General features: G+C 46.0%; 5 protein-coding genes across 5 annotated transcripts; 4 read left to right on the forward strand and 1 right to left on the reverse strand.

The window, feature by feature from the left end:
* Positions 1 to 327: 327 nt before the first annotated feature.
* On the forward strand, positions 328 to 2,043 carry N7469_011119 (C2 domain protein; the record flags this gene model as incomplete). Its single annotated transcript, XM_056650024.1, has 2 exons — positions 328 to 1,067; positions 1,152 to 2,043. The coding sequence occupies 2 exons, from the start codon at positions 328 to 330 to the stop codon at positions 2,041 to 2,043; spliced, it is 1,632 nt and encodes a 543-aa protein (XP_056495088.1).
* An 882-nt stretch (positions 2,044 to 2,925) lies between these two features.
* Positions 2,926 to 6,414, forward strand: N7469_011120 (putative ARF GTPase activator (Csx2); the record flags this gene model as incomplete). The annotated part of the gene is made up of 5 exons (XM_056650025.1): positions 2,926 to 2,989; positions 3,058 to 3,188; positions 3,273 to 3,595; positions 3,672 to 5,135; positions 5,211 to 6,414. The coding sequence occupies 5 exons, from the start codon at positions 2,926 to 2,928 to the stop codon at positions 6,412 to 6,414; spliced, it is 3,186 nt and encodes a 1,061-aa protein (XP_056495089.1).
* A 5,364-nt stretch (positions 6,415 to 11,778) lies between these two features.
* On the forward strand, positions 11,779 to 13,653 carry N7469_011121 (putative YT521-B-like splicing factor; the record flags this gene model as incomplete). Its single annotated transcript, XM_056650026.1, has 4 exons — positions 11,779 to 11,875; positions 11,944 to 12,552; positions 12,606 to 13,135; positions 13,225 to 13,653. 4 exons carry the CDS (start codon positions 11,779 to 11,781, stop codon positions 13,651 to 13,653), a joined length of 1,665 nt encoding a protein of 554 aa, XP_056495090.1.
* Positions 13,654 to 14,678: 1,025 nt separating this feature from the next.
* N7469_011122 (uncharacterized protein) lies at positions 14,679 to 15,479 on the forward strand (the record flags this gene model as incomplete). Its single annotated transcript, XM_056650027.1, has 1 exon — positions 14,679 to 15,479. One exon carries the CDS (start codon positions 14,679 to 14,681, stop codon positions 15,477 to 15,479), a length of 801 nt encoding a protein of 266 aa, XP_056495091.1.
* A 413-nt stretch (positions 15,480 to 15,892) lies between these two features.
* On the reverse strand, positions 15,893 to 17,956 carry N7469_011123 (sugar porter family MFS transporter; the record flags this gene model as incomplete). Its single annotated transcript, XM_056650028.1, has 4 exons — positions 15,893 to 16,642; positions 16,747 to 17,170; positions 17,289 to 17,545; positions 17,627 to 17,956. 4 exons carry the CDS (start codon positions 17,954 to 17,956, stop codon positions 15,893 to 15,895), a joined length of 1,761 nt encoding a protein of 586 aa, XP_056495092.1.
* Positions 17,957 to 18,533: the final 577 nt, after the last annotated feature.

An 18,533-nucleotide genomic window follows, 5' to 3' on the forward strand; every position in this document is an offset into this window, starting at 1 on the left:
ATATACTATTTTATTATTGTGTATACTTATAATAAATATACTCTAACAATATATTTATATGATATAAAGAATGCTGTATGATGTTCAGCCCTATGCTTTGCTGCTCATAATTCTGCTGCCTATAAGGCTGAAGCTTGGTTCGCCAACCTCCACGCCCCACTCGAATCTCCGAATCTCCTGAATTTCCCTCGATCTTCACTTCGCTTTGTATTTTATTCTACCGTTGGACTCCTCCCTCTGGACCTACCCACATCTATTCTTATCCATGCGCCCCTGTCAAGACGCTAAGAAGTTCGAAACTACAAATAGGAGTCCCCGGAGGCCACCATGGCAAAGGTCGACCATTATGGCCCCAAATTGGTCGAAAAAGCAGACAAGCTTCAAAGTCGTCTCAGCATGAAAGATGACTCCCAACCGGCCGGGGGTTTTGATTCCACTCCTATCCCGCATGCCCCGCCAGGTTATACCCTGAAGTTTACCTTTCATCGCGGGATTGACTTGCCCGTCGCCGACTTTGGCAGCTTCTCATCAGACCCGTATGTCCAGGCGCAACTCACCGTGGACCTACCAAGAAGGCATAAACAGGATCCTCCCGTGAAATTCCGTACACCAACTATTCACAAGGACCTGAATCCCGAATGGAATTGTGAATGGATTGTCGCGAATGTACCTGCCTCGGGATTCTCTCTAAAAGCGTATGTCATGGATGAGGATCCGGCGGATCACGACGATAAATTGGGAATCGCGTTTATGGAAGCTCATTCCTTATCTGAGTCGTGGCCTGGTGTCAAGGAACAAGTGTTCAAAGTGAAGAAGAGATTTGGCAGTAAACGAGTCTATGTGTTTACCAATGTGTCTGCCTTTGCGACGGGTCATCATAAGGAATCCTTCTTGGTTGTCAGTGTGGAATGTTTGGGGAGAACCCCTGGCAATGAGGGGGGTCAGATGTATACTGCTGGTCCGAATCATTGGTTCAAGCATTTTTCGCCTTTGATCGGCCGTCTAGCAGGGACTAAAGATCGTATTGAGTCTCATGATGGGAGTGGAAAGTCTGTCAGTCGATACAAGTAAGTCCCAAGTATATGCCTATACTCAGTTGTCTACTCAGCCGCTTGCTCAGTATATTGATGTTGCTAACCTCACGACTTCAGCTTCCAAGCTATTCAGATGCAACTGTCTGGCCCAGTACCATCTCAACTCTACCATCGCTATGTAGAGTTCAAACCCTTCATAGCAGGCATGTTCCAAGCGCAAAGTCTCAGAGGTCGAATTCTACACAAGGCACTCCACCATCAACATCAACGAATCTACAACTTTGATCGATCGACTCTCCACGGCGTGTTTCCCGAACCTTGTCGGGAATTTACTCAGAAATTCCTCGAATTCGTCAGTTACGGCCAAGGAGGTCGAATCTTCACCTACGTGATCACACTAGATGGACAACTCCGATTCACCGAAACAGGCAAAGAATTTGGAATCGACATGTTGAGCAAACACACGATGCATAGTGATGTATCGATTTACATTGCTTACTCGGGAGAATTCTTCATTCGTCGACGTAAACACCGATCTCGTCACCGATCTCGTTCTCACTCTCACTCTCGTTCTCGATCTCCATCCACTCGTACAGATCCTCCTCCCGCAGCAGATGGAATTGCCGTCGAGGAAGAAGAGAGTGTAGACGTGAATGTTCCACAAGATATTTCCACCGAACCAGGAGACTATGAACTATTCATCGACAACGATAGTGGAACCTACAGACCTAATTCCGCCATTCTCCCACAATTAAAAGAATTCCTTGAAATGAATTTCCCCGGCCTTCATATTACTACATTGGCTAGTCAAGAAGATGCAGAAGTAATGGGGCAAATGAAAGAAGAACAGCGGAATTTCAAAAAGGAGCACGGTCATCTCATTACGTATCTACAGCAAAGCAGTGCCTCATCGTTATCGATTTCGAGTTCGGAGGAAGAAGAGTTGAATGAACGGAGTGGGGAGATGAGTGCTAAGAAACGAGGGGGATTTATCTCGTCGTGTTCATGAGATGCGTGATGTTAAGGGGCAGATGATGCGGTGGGTCGAGGATGGATCTGGTGAACAACAGTCGAAGAGAGAGGTTTGTAAGGAGGGATCTGGACGTGAACGAGCTTCATCGATGAGTTAATTGATTAATTGTGGGCTTGTCTTGCTATTTTCCCTATTCTTGGTTTATTCCCTGCTATTGGTTTATGATGCGTTGACTTGATTGATATTGATATCCTAGCTCGGTCTGGAACTGAGTATGATTCACGATTGTATAGCATGTGATTAGTATTAATAGAGTAATTGTTAAGCAATAGAACTATTATTAGTATACCTTATAATCCATATTAAGTAGATAATGATACAAATAATTCTAGATATGACCTTGTATAAGTAATACCTAAGTACTAAACAATAGTTAGTAGGGAGTAGTAAATAATACTCCAGTACTATATGTATAGTTATCCATTCATCTACATATCTCAATATATTTATTACAAAATTAGTCATTATAAAATAAGCCAAATCATAATACTCTACATCTATACAATATAATAATATAAATATAAATATAATAATAATAATATAATATAATATAAATCAGGCTGATATACTAAAATCTCCACCGTTCCTCCATAAGCTTCGACTCCACCTCCGCCCCTCTCTTCTTCTCTTCCTCTCATCCACTCTCTACTCTTCACTCTTCCACACTTCTTCTCTTCTCTTCACTTTCACTTTTCACTCGAACTGGTCTCTTCTATTCAGTACAATCAGTAGTTCAGCTAAGCTGAATGACGGATTCTACCTCGATACATCCGCCAGTGGCCAACTGCGCGCTCCATGGCCGATTGGCTTAGTGTTTTCCCTCCTTCTTGCGCCGTGAGATCTTCTGCCTGCGCCATCATGGGCAATGTCGCTAGTCGCCTCGACGATACGGGAGACTTGTTCTTCAAGGATCAAAATCGATGTACGTGATGCGCTGGACTTTCTCTCTCCCTCCTCCTCCCCCCCACTTCGCATAGCTAATGAATCTAGTCTCGATCGCATCGGTTACCATCAGCAACTCCCGACGTCCCCTCTTAACGCTCTCCCCAAACGCGTTCCCTGCCATCAGATATATTGCGAAAAGAGATCCAAGCGACGATACTCCCATTGAATATATTCAGGTAGGTCCATCTCATAATATACTGCCTGAGTTCATATACAGCATTTCTTGTGGGCTCCAGGGCTAATAGGCATCAACAATGCAGGATCCCGATGTCCCTTCGTCTGCCTCGATCCCAACCTTTTTACTGCGTCTGTCAAACGACGAGGAATTAATCTTTAACTTCACTTTCATCCTTCGCCAAACACCGACCGGAAATGTCGCAGGTTCCACCGTCAATGGCGTCGCGACCTCCCTCCCTGAAGTCGCCAATACCAATCTTACCGGTCTGACCTTTGCCCATGCGTCCAACTCTAAAGAACTAGACAACCTCATCACGCGAGAATTCCATGCGAATCCGAACCTTCAGAATAATTCAAATGTCCAACTGGTCGGGGATTTCTCTACTGATGGGACCCCTTCCGTCTCGTTTGACTGGTCATGGAAATGGAAACCCCCCCAAATCAACAGAGGATAAAGGTGGTGGCTGGAGGAATAGCTGTAGCTTTTTGGATTATGATCAGAGAACAAATCGCTTGAATACCCTCGCTCATTTCTCCTTTTGGGTCCATAACTCAGTTCGCATGCCGCCGCCCAGTCCCATGGTCACATCGCCAAACCTCGAATTACCAGTTCCATCGCCTCGCAGACGTCTTCCTTCTTCTCATTCTGTCATCTCTCAAGTGAGCGATAGCGAGAATACTTCAAATACCAACCTTCCATCCATCACCCCGCCAGAATCTGCAGATGCTTTACCAGCGCCTCCTCCTCCTCCGACTGCGCCCCCGCCCCCACCCCCCGTGAAAGTCGACCTCGCTTCTCGTGCTGGAGAGGATATGAATGTGGAAGATGGGCCGCTTTTCCGAGCTACAATGAAAGCGTTGGAACAAAAGACGGGAAATATGCGGTCAAAGATTAAAAAGGTCCTGAAAAAGGCGGAGGCAGCGCAGTCGGCACAGATGACTTGTAATGAGGCAATGGAAGGCTTCTTGGGCTCTTTGAATGAAGCATCCACCTCTAATGCCAACGCCATTCAGCCTGCGCTGGATCACTACTTTGAGAAAATTGCTCGCCAGATTCAACACTACGAGCAGTTGAACGCTCTTCAATTACAAAAGCTCGTTATCGAGCCTCTTGTCAAGTTATATAATAATGATATCAAGCAAGCCGAAGCGAAGAAGAAAGATTTCGACGACGAGAGTCGCGACTATTATGCCTACGTCAGTCGGTACCTGGGTCAACGACAGGACTCTCTCAAGGAGAAGAAACGGGCAGAAAGTGACTCGAAATATCAAGCCAAGCGCCGCAATTTTGAACTGCGACGTTTCGACTATTCTTCCTTCATGCAAGATCTTCACGGAGGTCGCAAGGAACAAGAGGTTCTATCGCATTTGACGAAATATGCAGACTTCCAAGCTAAGAATTTCTTGGCGGCTGCCAAGAAGATCGAAGAAATGGTTCCTCAACTAGACTCTCTGGTACATGAAGTCGGTCAGGCCGATAAAGAGTTCCAGTTCAAGCGGACTGAGCGTGAAGAATTCCGTCGAGCCTTGGAGAAGAATAGCAATCCTTACCTCGAGCCAGATGTCGTTGCTGGCGCATCCACCGTGACTGGGACATCCACCACGGCCGCCAATGGAGGTGCTACGAACGAGACTGAACTCGGTCGAGCTGATAGTACCGGTTCTCAACTTCGGGGTGTAATCAGTAATAGCTCCTCGGTTTCATCTCAAGCCAATGCTGGATCAGTCAGCTCCGCCGCGGGTATAACTGCCCCCACTGGTAGTGCTGGGTCTGCCAGTGGATCTGGTCAGAATCGATTCAAAGGAATTCGAGACCTTGAGGAACCTGGCGCCGCTGGGGTTGATCGTACAGTTGGTCAACAACGAAAGGAAGGGCTACTATGGGCATTATCTCGTCCTGGATCACACATCGATCCAAAGGGGATCAATAAACAAGCATGGCATAAGTAAGTCGAATCTTGAACTAAAATCTTGGCATTTGCTTAGCTAGTTTCATATTCACTAACATCCCTCCCCACCAGATTCTGGATTGTTTTAGATCAAGGCAAATTGTCGGAATATAGTAACTGGAAGCAAAAATTGGATCTTCATATGGAACCCATCGATCTTCGAATGGCATCAGTTCGAGAAGCTCGTAATGCCGAGCGACGATTCTGTTTCGAGGTGATCACTCCTCAATTCAAACGGATTTATCAGGCTACTTCGGAAGAGGATATGGCAACTTGGATTCGATCCATCAATAATGCGCTCCAAAGTGCCGTGGAGGGACGGGGCATGCAAGCACCTCCGGTGTCGTCTACTGAGAAATCCTCTACAGGCCGTGACATTGGGTCGGTTCTTACCGGGAAGAGCTCGTCGGTCTCGGGTCATCATGGTTATTCCAATAGCTCTAGCAATGTCAGTGGCGTGGGTCGTCGCACTACAGTCGGTGCTAGACCGAGTTACGTCCGTCATGACAGTAACAGCTATGAGGAGAACCCGGCTCGACTACTACAGGTGGTACGTGATGCCGATGAAGGGAATAATTGGTGCGCAGACTGTGGATCACCTTCCAAGGTCGAATGGGTATCGATCAACCTCGGCATCGTTCTATGCATTGAATGCAGTGGTATCCACCGATCCCTCGGCACACATATTTCCAAGATTCGATCTCTCACCCTTGACGTGCACTCTTTCTCGAATGACATCGTCGAGATCCTATTACAGATTGGCAATCGCGTGAGTAACATGATCTGGGAGGCAAACCTCGACCAAACCCTCAAACCAACCGCAAATTCCACCCGCGAACAACGCCTCAAATTCATCACGGCCAAATACGTCGATCGAGCATACGTTGAGGGAGTCCCATCACCACGATCCCGTTTCGCAACCCCAGACGAAACTCTCCTTGCATCCGTCAAGAAAAATGATATCCAGGGCGTTTTGTATGGTATCGCTTTACGCGGTAATGTCAACGTCCCAGATCGTTCTCGCGGTACACCCGCTATATTCCTCGCTTTAGCCGCAACAGATCCAGCATCCCCATCATCAACTTCCACTTCCACTTCAACCCCAACCCCAACCCCAACAACATCAAGACCCCTCTCCGCCCGCTCAAATCCAAAAGTAATCCCCTTCCCCATGGCCGAACTGCTGGTTCAGAACGGCGCGGAGATCCCCCCCACAACCTCCCTCAATCCCTCTCTCCCCAGCAGCACAACTCTACCTAAGTCAACGCGTTTCTAGAAACCCAGGCTTCGCCATCCCCCTCCTCCTTCGGGGAAATCAGTTCCAAACGATACCCTCGGCTCACTACCTACTATTCGATCCGCTAGTAAGGATAGTTCTTCTACTACGTCGACGGCTATCCCTTCGGGATCGGGTTCGGAGAAAGAAAAGGAGAAATTGTCGAAACGGGGTAGTGCCGGTGCTAGATTTGCGGGTAAAGTCGCCTCTCTTGGAATTGATCGGTGATGGACCAGCTGTCGCTGTCAGTACTGCGTTTGTCCTTATCATTGTACTGTCACTGTACTTGTCATTGTCATTGTCATTGCTAGTATTGCTTATACTTGCTATCATTCATAACCGGTATTGATTGGATACGATTAAATATATTCTCTAATGAGATTGCATGTTCTTCCCTCCTCTTCTACTTCATGCAGTATTTGACTAATCTTGGATAAATGTATTCATACCTTCTTCCAATGGCAAATGGATTTTTCTTTTCGTAGTCGTGTTAGAGATATACTATGGGATACTATCCCAAGCTACTCATTCATTATACCTAGTAGATATAATGAATACGCACCTACTCATAAGCTAGGTAGCTTACATCTGGATGTAATTAACACCTATACAATCTTCCAGACTAAACTAATTCAGTGAGATTTATTTTTGATACTCTTATCAACGTGATCTTCACTAGAGACGGTTTCGGGTGAATTCATTTAATTTCTACCTATAATGAGCCTATTTTGATTCTATGATGGAGTGTAAGTATTTAGTAAATAACAAGTCTTACGAATAATTTTTTTTATGGACTACTGTATAAGTAGTTGAAATGTTCCATTCTTAGACTAATTGAGTCAAGTTCTACAGTACTATGTACATAGTAGGTCTTTGTACCATGTGTAATAATTCGTTCCATATCTATTATATCGTCTATATGAATAATTCTGATATGCATAGAATGTGACATACTTATCTGACATGCGTGACTATATCATATCAGATATCAGATACTACCTTGAATATTTAGTTCTTACATACATAAGTACTTTTTACCTTATGATAAAGTCATATCACATTCAACTCAACTCATCCGTCACATCCACATCAAACAGCCACATTGAAAATCCTTCACTGACTCATTCTCATTGTCAATATCGCTGCCTAAGTGGCGATATATTATTATCCGGTGGCATCTGGCGTTTGCCAGATCTGCAGTGGATTGATCTGCAGTGGATTCTTGCCAAGTACTACAGAGAGCTGCAGGGACAGTATTTCAAATCATGAACCGTGAATGAGCTTGTGTACATTCCTTTTATAGTATACACGGTACTATATAGGCTGTGTCTGAATCTCTGGACTACATACATAGTGAGACATGGACAAACAAAAGGCAAATGGAGAAGCAGTGTGTATAGGTATAGCTATACTGTACGTACATCGTATACTGTTACTGTAGTACCGATTAGGAATAAAACCTGCCGATACTAATTGACTCGATTTAACCAATTATATCTCGCGTATTACCCGATCGCCTCGATCGCCTCAGGAACGTGGCTGTACAGAGTACACCGTTGTCCAAATACGTACATACAGCAGGAGATCGCCGTGTCGGACTGGATATTGACGAAACTCCTCGTACGGAGTACAGCATACTGTACAGTATTGTGTGAATCATGGAAAATCTGTACAAAAACAACATACACATACATCAGTGGCGTTTATATGGGTCGTACCTTTGTCTCGCAACCACAATTGCTCTGTTGTTGTTTTGGAGCTCACATTCTTAGGGCAAATCGATCTGATGGGTGAACTGGTGACGTCATGGGCTTTTAGTGGCGATGGCTGATTATGTAATGTTATTATTACGGCATCGTTTAGAGAGAAGAGTTAGCAGTAGACTGTATATTGTAGAAGATCGGGCGATATTAGTAGAGTAGAATAGAGTATGGAATGCAGTAGCACAGCGGACGAGACAGGTGTACTCGTGGAATTGGACGTGTATAGTTAGACTAATAACAGTATCTATAGTATACGTGTACTGGGATATGATCTATATCTCAACCTTGAGTTATAGAAAGGATGCAATAATCCTTGACGATGGGCATCTCAATAATAAGCTTATAGTTTCTATACAAACTACCGGTTGTATTTATTCTACTCTGTATAGATATTGCTGTATACATACACTACCTATATACACGTGATGCGGAAAATATATCCAGGTACATACCCAAGTTGCAGTTACCTTACCTGCACCTTGTCCACTTCTGCTTCACTACAGTCTGTCACTCATCAATCGAGGGTAGTCTGTACGCCCATCGGCACAGGACAACATGATGTACGTTTATGATGTTTCATGATATTCCACCTATGTAAGGATGACGGAATATGATTCAATGCCACAGTAACTGTGCGCGGAGCACAGTGTGGCTCACTTGTTTTCGTTTCTTCACCACATCGCCACCACACCTCTTTCTTCCTCTAACCGCGACAAAGGAGTGATCGTCTACTGGGGCTCACGATTGGATGGGATCGTAAGCCGACGGTTTCCGCCAGTGGAGCCTTAGCGACCTGCAACGTCGTTTTCTTCGTCTCTCGCGCCTCAAGTTTCCATATCAGCCCATTGTGAGAATTTCCCGCCATCTCCAATTGGTTTAATTCAACAGCCACAAGTGTACCCACTCATCCCACACACTCACGCGCGTCTTGTCCAACCCTCGGTCCCAACCGGAGGGGGAGGGGGTGGACCGTTCCGGAGCTGTCGTGCAAGTTCCCACTCAACAACCCCATGAGGTCGAAATACACCTTCTGCGGCGGGTTCCCGCCGTACCCGACAGACTGGTCTGATCGACCTGGTGCCTTGGGTCAATCCGAGACTCTAAATCGGCTTCTTTCTGTTCTTCTCTGCTTCGGCTCTGTACGGGAGTTGTACAATATAACCTTGCAGACCCATCACGGATTCTCCTGCAGGCCCGTTCCATGCTTCTTCGGCCCAGAAGCAATGTACCTTTGTCCTAACCCTAATGTGGTAATCGCTTGGGCCCACGCCACCGCGGAATTTAGCAGACCCAACTCCACCCTTTTTTTTCAGGGTTGATGATCGAAACTAGTGGGAGCGTACCCTCTCATGTACCCGAGTATGTGCCCAGGTCGATATGCGAGTCTCGCCCTGTCTCCCTTGCGCCGGATAGCGCCAGTTATGGTGTCCAAGCCCATACAGTAGAACTTCGGAATGTGTCAATCGGGTTAATCCCGAAAACCCGAAGTGAAGCACTCAACGGTGAATTCGTATTCTGTGTATCTTTGTTGTCTATTGTTCAATGTACAATTTGTACTATGCTGTGCTTTGCTGTACTCTGGTGTACATCTCCACTTCCCCTCTTGAACCCCCGTCTTAATCCACCCCTGATACTGACGAACCGAATCACCGCCACAATGAATCCGATAATCATTGGACACTGGAATTTGTCAAATCGCTAATCCCTACAAGCGCCAATCGAAATGCACTTCATCAGCCTTCGTGGAGACTCCCCAAAAAAGGTCTCCATATCAGAGCGTCAAATGTCAAGATCAGCAAATCCATTTTGCCACTGACCCTCGGGGGGTCCTTGCAAATTCTAGTGGCATGTTGGTGCCATTGGCCCAAGTACTAGCCAAGACCTTGTTTTTCCCCTCGTGAGAAATTCAAAAATAAAATGCATGATGGATCCGCGGATCCGTCAAGCCTCACATGGTCTCCAGCAAGTCCCCATCGAGGCATTTCCCATTTTCGGACTCACAAAAAAAGGGAAAAAAAGAAGGGGGAGAAAGAAGAAAAAAAAAGTTGCTCAACTCTCCACCGTTGAATGACAAGCATTTGTCACTGCAAGAGATCCACACTTCCTAAGTGAAAATCCATTCAAATATCCAATTGATATTTGCACAAGCACAACGACCCAAAGGATATACAACGGGCTATCTCCGATCCTTTTCGGTCCTATCCGCAGAGATCATCCATTCCTCTGGGTATTTCTCAGCCACATCTTGCCAAGAGAGGAATCATTTGCCCAACTCCATCAACTCTCGGAGGAAGCTGTCAGCAAGGCATCAGTGCTTGCTTTTGGTGTGTGTGCGATTTTTTTTTCTTTTGTACATGCGACATTGGGGCTCTTCTCACCATTGTTTCTTTTTGAAATTGTTCTCCGTACTTGTGGCCTCCACTCGGCTCTTCACGAGCTATATCTTCTTTGAGAGGTCTAGCCGGGTCCATTCTGGCTTTTCCTTGCATTCCGGGGTTTGCTAAGGCGTGTGCGCGTTAACACAAGTTCCCTCAACCTTTCTTTGTATCTTTATCGCTCGTTTTCGAGGGTCAACTTGTCACGTCTATCGCCATCCCTTTCCCCTATCACTTTGTCACACAATTATTTGCTGAGCCATTGCTAAGCCATTCAATCTTCTGCCGTTCACATCCACCCTCGGTATGTTTCCTATTTCCTCACCGTTTATCCTGGCATATCCCCCTCAATTGCACCCCCCCCCCCCCCTCTCCCCCCTTTCGAACCCAGCTTTCTTGCACCCTGTCTCCATTTTCTAGCCGGGATCGTGCACTGCATGAAAGCGAGAGCGAGATCGATTTCAATTTCGCGGGATTTGCTATTCCCCCCCCTTTATCCCGCTTCGAAATCCGACTCGCTAAGGCCAATGTGGCCCCATCGGGTGCATGATTTCCTTTTCCCCAAGGGCACCTTTCAAGCAAAGGCCAGATCGTGATCGAAGCCACCGGAAAATGAGCCGGGCTTCCGTCTTGAAGGATTGAAACCCAAGTTCCCCACTAGCATTTTTCTGCACTATACATTCCCACTTCCCTCGCAGCCCAACAAATGCGACATATAGCTACGCTGGAGACTCTTGGGAAATACTACACCGGTCTACGTCGAGAGTAATGCAATGCATGCAATCCCACTTCTGCATATTTCTTCCTCTGCATGTCTTTCCCCTCTCAGTATCGACGAACATGATTGAATGGTTCCCCTTGTCATGTTTACATTGATAGCCCATTCGCATTGGCGAAAAGCGGCGTTGTGCATTGACTCGACTAGCTTGTCCCATTTCTCGCACAGTGTTTCTTGACTCGAGATATTCCTATTGACGACGTCTTTGAACAGAACCTTAATTTTGAAACGGTTTTCTTGCTCAGCTTGATTCTGCAGACATTGTTGAATATATTGTGGAAGAGCAAAGCCATTGCTGGTCCACGCTCTTGAGATTCAGACCATTGAGAGGTTCGTCAGTGGTCACTGGAATCTCTCGAGCGTGCCACTGATATCATCTAGTCTAGCGGGAGTTTGGCTTTGATCATTTTCTTCATTCTCCCAGTCTTTTCTCATTTGACCGGGCTCCATGGACGATGCTTCCTCTGGAAAGGCCAATCCAACCCGAGGCAATGAAGAGGTATCCACGGCCTCAGAGTCTGGCTCGGCACCAACATCAATCCATGGTATGTCCTTGCACAGCATAACACAGCACATACAGGGCAGTAATTGCTAATCCTACATTTCCTGATAGGAACCACAAATGCTACTCAACCAGCGTCAACCACCTACCCGTCGGGGCTGAATAGGTTCCCACATCATGGTCTACAACAATATGCGTCCTCGTCTTCTATGAATATGGGTAACATGGCTTATGCTCTACCTGGACATCGATCGCCGGCTCCAGCATTCGATCAGCACCACATGCATCACTATCCACCCGCTCAAGGAATGATGTATCCTGTCCAGTCTGTCGGTTATCCCGGACAACCTCCAGCTGTCGCAGTTCCTTACGGTGTTCCATATGTTCCAGCATATTCGCCGTATCCAATGCCCCAACCCGCAGGACCAGGACCAGTTCAGCATGGAACTCAATACCCTCCGTTTGCCGGACCGTCAGTACAAAACTTGAGTGGACCTCCCTCGTATGGAACTGGATACTATCACCCGAGTTACGCGTCCTACAGATCGGCAGGTTACCCTATGGGCACTCAATCGCGACAACAATTTCCACAAGGACGGGGATCGTCCTCCACAACTCCACCGAAGAAAGATGCAGATAAACAGGCTGAAGCAGAGTATGATGTTTCGAAAACGATTGTGGATGGGTCTAATCCGGTAAAGTCGGGGATTTCAAACACTGGTAAGTCATCTTGTACTTGCAGCCTGCGCACTTCTAAATACTCATAATGTTAGATGGAACACCCTCTTATACAGCACCCTCATCCCCAAACCCACCACGAGGACCACCGCGAAAACCCAAACAATCCGGCCACGCACTCTGGGTTGGAAATCTCCCACCAGGAGCAAATGTAATTGATCTCAAGGAACATTTCTCGCAAGGTGCCCCGGATGATATCGAAAGTGTCTTCCTGATTTCGAAAAGTAACTGCGCGTTCGTCAATTACAAGTCCGCACCAGCATGTTCGGACGCATTAGCTCGATTTCACGACTCCCGCTTCCAGGGCGTTCGTCTGGTTTGTCGATTACGGAAAGGGTTTACAGCTCCAGGGTCTGGACCGATGGGGTCTCGTCTTCGTTCTGAAGAGGATGATGCGGTTGAGGAAGGTACTGGAGTATCTGAGAGTGTTACGGGTGATACTCGATCTGTAGATCGATATTTCATTGTCAAGAGTTTGACGGTGGAGGATTTGGAAATGAGCAAACAAAGTGGTATCTGGGCGACTCAATCTCATAATGAATCTAATCTGAATCAAGCTTTTGGTGTATGTTTTTCTATCAAGTGTGAAAATGAAGTTGGCACTTTGTTTGGCCACTGTTCGCTGTATAGGAGCTAACTTTTTTTTTTTTGCAGACCACCGAACATGTCTATCTCATATTCTCCGCCAATAAATCCGGCGAATATTTCGGCTACGCACGAATGCTCTCACCAATAACCGACGATGAAACCCTCACCCTCGAAATGCCCGCGCGACCCGAACCAACCCCCTGCATCGAAGAACAATTAGACGTGACACCCACCCCGGCGACTTCAAATGCCCGCCAAGGTCGAATCATCGATGATTCCGCACGCGGTACGATCTTCTGGGAAGTCGAGTCGTTAGAGGATGGGGTAGATGATACACGCAGTGAGCGCAGCGATCGATCTCTCGATGAGACCGAAGCCGAGGTCGAAGGCGGACAAACCTTTGGTAAACCATTTCGTATTCAATGGATGTCAACGGAACGAGTACCCTTTCATCGAACGAGGGGGGTTACGAAACCCCTGGAATGCAAATCGTGAAGTTAAGATTGCGCGAGATGGAACTGAAATTGAACCGAGTATTGGACGAAAAGTGGTGCAATTGTTTCATTTACCTTAATGAACAATTACAATGGCAATGACAATGACAATGACAATGACAATGACAATGACAATGTGCCGGTTTGTTCTAGTCTGTATGATGGACTGGCATCTCACAGTTCTCCTGTGATGTCGTACTTAGTCGGATCTTTTGGTCAATTTTCTGATTATGGGCTGATCATGGCGGATTATGGGCTGATCAGCCAGTGTACGTTGGTGATGTGACAAGGAAACAAGTAATACACGATTTTTTTTTCTTTTTCTCTTCTTCGTCCTCTTCTTTATTGATATTTATTCATAATTCTTCTATTCTCTACATAAATCATTAAGTGAATACTGTCGTGTTGCACTTTATTGTAACTATGTGATATGCTTACCTAATGATCTAATGCTTAGCTTCACATGACTTCCAAATACGGTCTACACGTGACGTCACCACTCGCCTTAATGTGCTTACCTAATCTTCCCCGGAATTCGAGCTTCGCCCTCCGCAGCCAATCAGCGTGCAGCAGACCTCCTCCTTCTTCTTCTTCCCCTCTCACTTCTTCACTTCTTCACTTCTTCATCTTCACACATTCAACACATTCTCATTCTCATTCACATTCACATTCAGTCACTCCCATACAATTCATCTACTTCCAATCTCTTTTCACTATCCACTGTGCTTCAACTGTATCTCTATTCTCTGTACTCTTCCCACTTTGTTTCTACTCACATACCCCACCAATCGTCTGATCGACGATATCCTTGCTCCTCATCGATTCATCTTTAATGAGAAGGGCGGCGAGTCCGTCCGAGATCTCTTTTCTCTCTTATCTTCTCACCCATTCATTTTGATCTAGAGTTGTATCTCTTCTCTGTCATCTATCCGCATTTCTACATTTCCCACCTTGGTTGTACCTCTACTCTGGCCCCTACTCGGTCTATTCTGTATCTCTATCTTCCTCCGTTCTGATACTCACACCATGTCGAACGATCACTCCTCCCCTATCAATGTCCCCCAATCCGAGACTCGTCGTCGTCGAGCTTCCATTGCCGATCTTTTTGCAAAGCAGCAGCCTCCTGCAAGCAACTCAGCCAGACAGGCTAGCCCTCAACAGGCAAATCAACGACGCCTGTCCATCACCACCCTCGGTCTCTCCGGCTCACCTACCCAAACCTCCGCATTTGGAAATCAACACTTCCGCCGTGGTAGTATGTCCAGCTCATTCGGTTCCAGCGCCCCCAACCCCGAAGACGCCGTGGCGGATGATCCTGAGAGCTCCTCCCCTGGCACCACCCCCAGTTCCCCCTGGGCTCGACGAGTCTCCTTCGGTGCACAGGCACTTCGTGATGCTCGTGCCGGCAGCATAGGCAATGGTAGATACCCTCCCCTCGCTTCTCGTTCTGGTTCTGGTTCAGTTTCTGGCCCTTCTTCGTCGATGGCAGGGGTTCGTCGCTCGCCACCTTTGGCCGGCACATCCTCCCCTGCTACCAATACCCGATCTTCCGCAAGTACTTCGTCTCCTCAAGATGAGAAATCTAACCCGTCGCGCCGATTAGGCGAAGGCTTCAACTGGTCCGAAGCCCTCCGCTCGCGTGCCGAGCGTGCCCCGTCCATCGGTGGGCCCACGCAGAGTCCTTCGACTACCCGTCACCATGAACACCAGCGTGCCGCCTCCATCGCTTCGATGGAACAACCCGTTCGAGAAATTCCCAAGCAACCAAAGCAGAATAAGCCCGATTTCTTCCAGGAGAAGATCTTGCGAGGCGATTTTATGGATTAGTCTCAGCTGTCACAGCTGTGAATTTTGATTATCCCTGTCCGCTGTCATGACTGGGTATCTATTATTTTCATTTCATTTCATTTCTTGCAGCGTCTTCTTTGTTAAGTATTCTATTTCCTGAAAAGGGTTCCTTGGCCATGGAAATTTGATCTGTCTGGCCTTACTGATGATTCATTCCGCGTTGATCCGTGCGAGTTTCCTTTGATGCTTAGGGTGTATGATGGGTGTTGGGCATGATCTCATATGGGACCAAATTGTCATTTACTACTGTTGTTTGTAGTATCTACAATATACTACCTCTATCCTCTACCTCTTCTCTGTCGTCCTCTATCCTCTCTTATCCCATTCCATCTTTGATCTATATCATGATATCCTCCGCTGTCCTGTCCTCAACTGATCAACTGATCAACTGATCAAGCTGTACTCGGCCCACCAACCGCCTCCTCATGCATATGAGCCGGTGCATCAGCATCAGCATCAGCATTCTTCTTAGCACTGGCCGTCTCTTCCTCCTTTTCATAGCCCTCCGCAACATTCCGATCCATCAACTGCGCCGTCGTAAGTTGATACTCTGGCGCTGGCGGTTCCCACTTGCTACTCTTCCACGGCTTAACCCTCATCACATACATCATATCCATCTCTTCCAGCGTCTTATCCTTACCCTCAATAACAAAGAAATAAACAATAATCACCGCAAAAAACAAACATCCCGCAAACACATACCCATACGCAAAATCAATATCATGCGTAATAAACGGCGTAAAGAAACCAATCAGGAAATTCCACAACCAATTCGACGCCGTCGCCATCGCCATGGCTTTAGCTCGATATCGTGATGGATATAATTCTGCAACAATGGCCCATACCATTGGTCCCCATGTCATAGCGAACCCAGTAATGAACAAACAAGCAAATACAACCATTGCTTTACCTGCTCCCGGAGTGGCGGGTGGATCATTCACATCGAGAGAGAAGTGTCCGACAGATGCAAAGACCATGAAACAGATAAACATCCAAATTCCACCTGTAATGAGGGATTTACGTCGACCGAAATGTTCAATCACGTATAATCCACCGAATGTCGTACCGAAATTGACACCACCAAGAATCATCTGCGTCACGTATGTATTGCTGATCCCTGCACCGTTGAAAATCACCGTTCCCTATACGCAATCAGGAACATCATTCTCTCATATCACAACTCCCGTACTGATCTATACTTGGGGGGGGGGGTAAGTTGTAAGTGTTTGTATCCAGGAAAACTCACATAGTAAAAGAAGTAATTAGCACCCGTAAGTTGCTGCAACGCCTGCAACACAACCCCCAAAGCAATCCGATATGGCATCCTAGGAGCCTGAAACATCTCAATCCAACCATGCCAACCACCTTTCCCCCCTTTCTCAGCTTCCTGCTGTTCCTGAATTTCCAGTAATTCATGAACAATGACCCTGTGATTCTCCGGTACACCATATAATTTCGACATGGTCCGTTTCGCAGTCTCCGCACGACCGAATCGATAATCAAATCGTGGACTTTCAGGGAATAATAAAATTCCAATTCCAAGTAGTAATCCCCATAAATGAGTGATTCCGAGGGGAATTCGCCAGGATGCTGTATTATCAATACTTTCTGTACCGAAATTGATACAATATGCCACGAATATACCCAATGTCACGAATAATTGGTACGAACTGGGTCATGATCAGCAAAACAATCAGCAACGATCAGTAGAAAAGCAGAGTATCGTTAAAAAAAAACCAGCAAAGAGCATAAAAAATGAATAAAAAATGAATAAAAAAAGAAACTTACCAAACCATTGCACCACGAATATGTCTCGGTGCAATCTCACCCTGATACATAGGAACAAGTAAAGAACAAGCACCCACTCCAAACCCAGTCACAAATCTCCCCATCATAATCTGATACCATTTCCCAGAAGGAGACGTAATTTGAATAATCAATCCAACATGAAGTATAATACACCAGGCGAAAATAGACCATTTCCGTCCAATGCGATCTGCCAGTGGTCCAGCAAGTAAAGCCCCAATTAACGTGCCAATGGAGAGCTGCATAGTTTGAATTAGGGCTAACCTATACAAACCCCCCAATGCAGGGCCACAAGGGAAGAAGAGGAAGGGGAGACTCACAAGAGAAACAATAAGTCCAGAACGAACATTACTAAATTCATAAGAACCATCCGGTTTCAATTGAGCGTATCGTTCCTTGAAATTCTTCATTTCGAGAAATCCGGAGATTTGTCCCGTGTCATATCCGAAGATAATTCCTCCTATCGAAACGAAGGCGCCAAGTGTAAGACTTCGCCATGTTACCCACGGAACCTTTGATTCATCGAATGAACTACTTCTTCTTCTTTTTTCGTTCGGGTCCGTGTTTAAATCCGTGTTTAAATCCGTGTTCAGGTCCGTTAGAGGTGGGGATTTTCTTCCTGTGAATGGGTTCTTCATTTTGGTTGGCATTGAAAATCAGCTTGAGCTTGACTTGAGCTTGACTTGTATAAGAGGGAAGAAGTAGGTGGGTGGAGTGATTTATCTTAAGTAGATGGGGTTCTGACATAGTCTTGCCACGGTGGATTCTTGAGTTCGTCATGGATGTAGCTTGCTAGATATTTTTCCATTATAAGTTCTACTAGTTGTATAGTGGTGTGTTATATTGGATATACCTGCAACTATTCTATCTATACACTACTAGAAATAGTATATATTTAATCTACCAAGTATTTCCCTACTCAAATTCAATCCAATCACTTATTCTTTCATTTAAATCAATCATATTCTCTGCTGATTGTGGAAAATTCGTCATTTTCGGTGGTGGCTCGAGTCGTGACGTCAACCACCAGAACAATGTCAACCGGGGAAGATTTACATTTCGTGGCGATTGGATTGTTTCTGGAATTAGTTGAGTAATGATGGCAATTGATATGGTAGTGATCAATTGGGTTTTATGGGTGATGGATATACTATAAGATTACATGGATGATGATGATGATGATGATGTGGCATGGGTGTGATGTGGATGTTGATATTGATATTGATA

This window comes from Penicillium citrinum (genome assembly GCF_028827155.1).
Source record: "Penicillium citrinum strain IBT 23319 chromosome Unknown utg000010l:1.0-1229701.0:1.0-1230130.0, whole genome shotgun sequence".
NCBI lineage: Eukaryota > Fungi > Ascomycota > Eurotiomycetes > Eurotiales > Aspergillaceae > Penicillium > Penicillium citrinum.